Source organism: Falco naumanni, chromosome 10 (genome assembly GCF_017639655.2).
Source record: "Falco naumanni isolate bFalNau1 chromosome 10, bFalNau1.pat, whole genome shotgun sequence".
In the NCBI taxonomy this organism is placed as follows: Eukaryota; Metazoa; Chordata; class Aves; order Falconiformes; family Falconidae; genus Falco; species Falco naumanni.
In genome coordinates this window covers 10,260,962-10,268,549 of record NC_054063.1, presented here as the reverse complement: position 1 = coordinate 10,268,549, position 7,588 = coordinate 10,260,962, and the positions used below count along the sequence as shown (strand labels likewise).

The following is a 7,588-nucleotide window of genomic DNA, read 5'->3' as shown; positions in this document are numbered from 1 at the left end:
GGCAGCCTGCGCTGCGGCGGGCAGGTGCTGGGCAGCCCCAAGGATGAACAGGCCCGGCAGGAGAACCGGCGGGCAGCAGGCGGCGGGGTTTGAGGCGCGAGCGGTGCCAGACGTGAATGAAACACAAACATGCTGCGGGTTTCTCTTCCTTAGATAAAAGCACCGGCGAGCCAGCCTAAGCGCTGCCCGCGGAGGGCGAGTCAGAACAAGTTTCAGCTCCCGAGCTGCAAGGCAGACGGCTCCTCCGTGTGCCTGCCTCCCGCGGCGGCCGGCCCGCCCGCCCGCAGCCCCGCACCGGCTCCCGGGGCGCCCGCCCGCCCGCAGCCCGGGCGCTAGACGAGGGACTCGCAGACGGGCAGCGAGTCCGAGTCCTGGCTGTGCATGGAGCTCAGCCCCGTGTCCGAGTCCTCGTCGTTGTCGGCGCGATCCTTGCGCAGCGCCCGCGCCTGCTCCACCCAGCCGGCCGCGCTGCCCCCCGCCGCCGGCCGCCCCCCGCCTGCCGCCCCTCGCGGCTCCGCCGGCGCCTCGGCCGCCACGTCCAGGGTGCCCAGCGTCTCCAGCAGGCGCTGCAGCTCCCGCTCCTTGTCCTCCCACGCCCGCTGCGTGTAGTCCAGGTCGGTTTTGACGGCCTCCAGGTCCGTGCTCAGCTTGAGGCCAATGTAGAGGCTGGTGCTCAGCTGGGTCTTCACCCGCTCGTGCTCCAGGTGCAGCTCGCCCTCGCCGCCGCCGCTCAGCTCCGTGGTGTCGCAGTCCGTCTCGGCCAGGCCGGGCCCCGCCGCCAGCTCCAGCTCCTCCCGCCGCCGCTTCATCCAGCGCTCGTTGAGCTCCTCCTGGATCTCGGCGGCCAGGTGCTCCAGCAGCTCCTCCTGCTGCGCCCGCTGCTCCTGCAGCTGCAGCACCTCCTCGCACTTCCTGGCGTAGTCCTCCTCGGGGCGGCCGGCGGCGGGCTGTGCCTCCCGGACCGGCTCCGGCTCCCCGCCGCCGGCCGCCCCCACCAGGTAGGTGTCCTGCACGTAGTTGACGCCGTGCCGCTTCATGCGGTCCAGGTGGATCTTGGCCTCGTACCTGTCGATCTCGCGGTCCAGCTCGCGGAGCCGCTGGATCTGCTGCCGGATGGTGTGGTCCTGCGAGAGCACCAGGTGCACCAGCGTCTCCATCCTCTCCGCCGACGAGGCCTCCCGGGCCAGCGGCTGCTGCCGCTTCTTGTTGATCTTGGCCAGCTTGCGGAAGGCTTTCCTCACCACCCGCCGCTGCCGCTCCTGCGTGAGCGCCAGGCTGGCGCGGGCCGCCCCCAGGCCGTGGCCGGGGCGCTCCTTGCTGAGCACCACCCGCGCCTCGGCGCTGCGCGGCCCCGCGTTGGGCAGCGAGGCCTCGCTGCGCACCAGCACGAAGCGCACGTTGTCCTGCTCGTCCCCCCCACGCCACCCAGAGCCGCAGGATCTTCGTCTTGTTGGGCAGGATCCGCTCGAAGCCGCGCCACTTCTCCACGATGCAGTAGGAGTGCGGCGGCCCCGACAGCATCCCGCCGCCGGGCTCGGGCAGCGCCGGCCGCTGCCGCCGGTGGTGGCTGTCCTCCAGCAGCACCCGCACCACGTCCGAGCAGGTGGTCCGCCGGGAGAGCCCGGAGATCAGCTTCTCCTCCTGGCAGATCCACACCGAGATCTTCCGCTCCTCGGGCTCCATCGGGGGCGGCTGAGGGCGGCCGGCCGGGGCCGCCGGCTCAGGGCTGGCGGGGCAGCTGCTCCATGGGGAGCGCTCAGCTGAGGCGCGGCGCCGCCTGCCCGCCCGGCTTCAGCATGGCCGGGACGCCCGCCCGCGGCACCCCGCCCGTGCGCTCCGCCGGCCGCCCCACCCCTTCCTGCCCGGTGCGCCGGTCCGCCGGGAGGGGCCCGGCCCGCTGCGGCGCCCCGCGCCCTGCCGCCCCGCTCCCCGCCGCCTGCGCTCTGCCGGGCCGCGCCGCCGCCGCCGCCGGGTTTTCCTCTCCCACCACGTGGGCGCCCCCCGCGGCTCACGCCCCGGCGGCGGCCGCCGGCCCCCGGGCAGCTCCGCGCCGCACTCCGCCGGCGCGGAAACTTCAAGGCAGGTCGCCGTCGCCGCGGTGTCCTTCTCCCCGCCCTGCCTCCGCCGTGAAGGAGCGGCGTCGAGGGATCTTCCAAAGTGCCGAGGGACAGGAGCAAATCCTGGAGCTTCAAAGCAAAAGCCAGGACTAGTGAGGAATTTCCAGTTTTAGTCCATCGCCTGCCTGTAATTAGGAAGTTCATGTTTGTAAAGCACTTCGCAGATGAAATATGCAAAGGACGGGAACGTCTAAGTGTTATTAAAATACTAGCTGAGCCAGATTTTAATGGGAGCTTGCCGTGCGCTTTGATGGGAACAGGATTGGTCTCCGAGCGCGGATTAAAACGAGGAGGAGGTGTAAAAAAAAGGGTAATAAAATGCAGGGTTGCGGCACTGCTTTTCACAGCGTGATTGCATTGCGGGGTTCACAGACCTCTGCTTTGCTGCGTGGCTAGGAGGTACTACAGTGGGTAAAGGGGTGCACCCTCTAAAACCTGAGGGCTGAGCTGCACCTTCCAGGGGATTTTTGGAGTCAACAAAACTGGCACACCGTGCGGAGAGGACTTTTGCGTGAATAAGGTTTGTGTTCCAGCCAGTGGAACAGAACGGAGTTGCAGTGTTGTAGCCTGACCGCTGTAATACTGCTGTTCAAAACAATGAAGCTGGGGCACGCACAGTAGTCGGTTGACAATTACACAGCCCAACACCCCCTTTTCCCCTAAAGTACACGGGCTCGGTGTGGGCAGCTGCTGCGCTAGCTTCTCCCGTATTTACGTGGAAGGACTAGTTCTGGGGAAGGCAGCCTGCCTTCTGCTCTGGCTGCGTAAGGCAGCTAATTGCGACGGTGGTTTCTGCCGTGCGGCCTCCTGGCTGGTGAGGAAGTGGGCTGAGGGACCACCGAACACCAGCATTCCTGGAGCCGGAGATCACGCGGATCATGTGCCTGCTGTTAATGCCCCTTTCCTGTATTACTGCAGGTTAAATGATTCCAAACTGAGGCAGCCACTGCGTGTTGCAATAAGGGCACACAAGACAGGGGTGTTGGTAACAGACTGAATTTGGCTTCCTCACCCCAGCTGCCTTACATTGAAGTTGCCTATTCCTGTCCAATGGTAAAGTCTGTCGCTGCCCATTTCAGGGGCAAGCCGTTTTGCTCTCACAATGTATCAGAAGTGCTAGATCGCTCTGCTTTTTTTGGTATAGAGTGAAGCGTTTCCTGATACAAGGTTATTCCCGAGATGCAGTCTTTTTGTTCAGTGCATGGATTATACCTAAAAGCATTGTTCACCCCAGGGCAGAGGCTGGTGGGTCCAGTGACAGCAGTCCTGTGAGAGAACAAAATGGCCTTGACAAAGGGCATCGTAAGGACTCTGGGACAAACCCAACAGCTCGCACTGCCCTGGCAGCATGGTAAGGTGTTGGACAGGAATGGCATGTGAAATGGGACTGTACAGTTCAGCTTTGCCTCTGAAAGGTTCAAGATGAAAAATACCCCGAACACTCCACAAGAGCAGGCAAAGAAAAGTTTCATTGCTTTCACCAGGCTGGCAGAAACTTGGCAAGAAAGACCATTCCTTGTTGTCTTCTGCAGAATCAGGTGCAGCAAAGGGGTTAATGAGGCAGTGAGAAATTGTCTGATTCCTTTACGGTGGTTCCTTGCCTTTCCCATTTAGTTTTGATCTCATTTTACATGTATTTCCTATGGGAATGTCTGTACCTACTTTGTTCTGGCAAAAACAATACAGAAAGAGCAGGGTGTGATGTGAAGAGACATCTTATGCTCCCCACAGGTCAGGCTGCTCCAACTTGTCTGACTGCCTGTATCTATCCAGCATCCCAGCCTGGCTTTGTGCGATGAAATTGGCAGGTGATGGTTCTGTCTTTCCTTGACCACATCTCTGTGTACGGAAAAGTGGCTCTGCCTCCCCAGTGGAGCCCCCAAGGCAGTGTTGCCGGAGAGAGGACAAAGATGTTGGCAATTTGGAGGCAGTAAGATTAAGGAGGCAACCAGGTACCTGACTTTGGTAGGATAAGCCTATCGGATGAGTGTGTATATATAATCCATGGTTAAAACGCTGGCGTTAGAAATTTACATTGTTAGATCCCAAGTTTAACTCTCAGGAATTTTGTTTCAGGCTGTCTGCAGACTCAGGAAACTGCCACCAAAGCATCAAAAGTTCACAAGCTTAAGCACGTAAACACCTATCTGAAGCAAAGTTTGGGCCCTGCAAGGCTGAATCCCAAAAGGTGACTGAATGTGGGCAATTCTTTGCCTTTCCTCTAAGGATCTTAAAGCATCCTACAGAGGAAGGCGATGTTATTATCTCATTTTTACAGATGAGAATGCTATGACATTAAGGAGTCAAGTGCCTCACCTAAGGTTATATAGCAAGGCCATAGCAGTGTCATGAAGCAAATCAAGTTCCTTCACTCTGGTGCCATTAGTCACTGAACTTGACTGCCTAGTGCTCTGCCTCCTTCCTCTCCTTCTCTCCTTCTTTTAATTATTCCATGAGAAAGGGAGATGAGGAATGCTTTAGTTCAACGACTCCAGGCAGTGATGAAATGAAAGTGCAAACTCAACAGTCAATATATTCTGTATCTCGGGTGAGGCAACAGAAGACAGTGGCATACAGGCTACTTCAGATATCTCCTGCCTGGTGAAGTCAAATCTTCTACTTCAGTTGACTGTGCCTGCAAACCTGCAAGCCTCAGCAGTGACGTGCAGAAAGGCTGTGTCATTAAAATATCAAATTGGAGGGAAAGACAGCTCTCTTCATTCCCTTCCCTGCAGTACAGTGATATATGAGGTCTGCTGTAATTTCTGAGTCAAGCATGTTGCACGATTTAAAGCTTAAAAATGTAATAAACATGATCTGCTGTAATCCAGAGGCTGTTCCTATACTGCTCTATCAATGCAGAGCTGTCAACAGGCTCTGTTTCTGAAACACAGTACTCCTTGACAGAATGCTGTCTAGAACATCACTTCATGGCATATATTTCTTTGATTTCTTTTATGAGTTGCAAAAATTCAAAGCTGAATATACTCTTAACAGCCACCTAACTGCCTAAAGGAGATTTATGAGCTTAACATTTCAGGCTGTGTTGAAAAGTCCAAGCCCAGGTATAGAACAGTTTATTTTTACCATTGCAGTAGAATTACAAATGATGGGAAATCAGCTGTGTTCTGGTATTTCCCATGAAGTTCTTTCTCTTCCTTCCTTTTTGTTGAGATGTGCAAGTAAATTACCATATCTTTCATGATAAGAACAGCATTTCCCATTACAGGGTTGGATAGTGTTGCACCTGTTTCTTTTTTTAATCTGTTTTTATTTTGAGCTGAGCTAACAGGATGAAATTGCAGCCCTGGTATTTTTAATAAATAAAATGGTGTAAGACTTTATCTTGAATATTTTGAATCTAAAACAAATAAATAAAAATGTATTTCCTGCTTCCATAATTCCCATAGCAGGAAAGTGGAGGAAATCTTAGAAAACTGTATTTGAGAGACAGAATTAATTTCTTTCAAAGGCATTTAAGTGGAAAAAAGTGTAAGATTCAGATTCAGGATATTTTTCTTTTTTTCCACAGTGAAGTTGCTTTTACTTTTTAGATCACGCTCAGGACAATTTACTTATTTTTCCTGAGGTTACATTTCAAAAGAACACAGTCTAAGTGAGATGAGTAAAGGCAGGCTGCAACTGGTAATCTATTGAGCCATCCCTGTCTGGAGAAGTTATTCTTTGTTGTGATGCAGAACAGCAATGCTGCTTTCCCGGCTTCTCTTCCTGTGTTTCTGTTAACCTTATTTTTATGAGGTTTGGCTGTTGGTCCCGTAAACTTGTTGCTTTCTAACATTTTGCCTCGACATTGATGAAATCCTAGAACATAATTGGACTGGTAATGTTAACAGACTTCTGCAGCGCTAGCCTGCCTTTACAGATATATGAACAGTGGAAGGGGCTACTTGAGCTTACAGGTCTCTCATGGGTTCTTTTGTCTTTTGTACCTAGTTTTTCCTGAAAGTATAAAGCTGAATAAACAAATCATGTTGTGAATAACCAAATCATCCCTAGTTAGCATGCACAGAATGAAGCACTTGAAAAACTACCTCTCTATTAGCAGGAGTATCCAGGCTTTAGTCAAAACAGTTGTAGGCTTGAGACTTTCATTTGAAAGAAGGTTGTTCAGTTTGTATCTGAACAGCTTTAGACATGAGAGAAAGCTTACTTTCTGGGTTTCTGTTGAAGCCGCTGAAGGAACCGGCACTTTTGATAAAGATGACTTCTAAGAGAAGGGTAATGAACTCTTGATCTACTTGTGTGAGCTATAAGATCTGCAAACTCTTGATCCGCTTCCTTCAGTGTTCTTGCATCTGACATGTACTGTCTTGCTTCTGAATGTCACCTGTGCAACCAGTACAAAATTTGGAGTAATTATTTGCTTCGCATCACTGGTGACACTTACATGCTAGTGTGATCCATTTGGGAAGACTGTGGTGTGGTCTGCTTGGATAATAGCTGCCAACGCTGTGTTATACTGCTTTGATTACTTTATCCAGCTACTTCTTTTTAACGTGCACACACCCAAACTACAAACAGGTATGTCAGGAAGAAACTCTTCCCGTGAAGTCAGTGGGGGCTACATGGGTAAAAACTTCAGCAGTGCTTTGAAAATGCAGGTACACCTATAGGCTACCATTAAAGAAAATTATAATGATGTATATTTGTATTACAGTACAGCCTGGAAGTCTTGATGTGCTAGATGTGATGCAAATGCATGGGAAGAGACTATCCCTGCCTTGAAGGCTTAACCAATGCCATGCAGCAAGTTAGGGGCACAGCAAAGATCAGTACTAAGAATACAGATTTCCAGCTTCTCATCTTTGACCCAAGTCTTTAACAAATTGCTTTTGTTTGTTATGTGCCTACGATTCTTAGGATGGAAAAGAATGCCTCTGCCTCTACACCTTACACCTCAGATTTTCTTTTCTTACTGAATGATGTTTAGTATAAATGAAGGAGAACAAAAATAATTGAGCAGAGCAGAAAACAACTTTTTTCCTTATAATGTGCATAAAAGAGATACAAAGCTTTGATTCTAAGTCAGTCAGTGGAGATGCACTAGTATGCTTTGGGGGAAAACATGAGAAAGATTAGATTCAAATGATGGCTATAACCCTCCTTCTCCAAAAAAAGTTAAATGTATTTTGAAAATGGTTTTGAACTATTCCTAATAGCTTAGTCTTAGCTTGAATACTTAGTCTTCATTGATCAAAAATTATCAAAAAGGGATACAGAGAAGTTGTCCAAGCAGCCAGGGATCAGGTTAGGAAAGCTAAAGCCCTGATAGAATTAAATCTGTCCGGGGACATCAAGGGCAAAAATAAAAGCTTCTATAGGTACATTGGCGATAAAAGGAAGACTAAGGGAAATGTGGGCCCTCTCCAGAAGGAAACAGGAGACCCAGTCACCCGGGAGATGGAGAAGGCTGAGGTATTCAGTGACTTGTTTTGCCTCAGTCTTCACTG

At 51.9% G+C, this 7,588-nt stretch overlaps 1 protein-coding gene across 1 annotated transcript; it reads right to left on the bottom strand.

Moving 5' to 3' along the window:
• Window positions 1–215: 215 nt before the first annotated feature.
• Window positions 216–1,809, bottom strand: RASSF10 (Ras association domain family member 10). Its single transcript, XM_040609497.1, is given in 2 exon segments — window positions 216–1,415; window positions 1,417–1,809. Coding segments are annotated over 2 exon segments (1,350 nt in total). The 5' UTR covers window positions 1,684–1,809; the 3' UTR covers window positions 216–332.
• Between the last annotated feature and the right edge of the window lie 5,779 nt (window positions 1,810–7,588).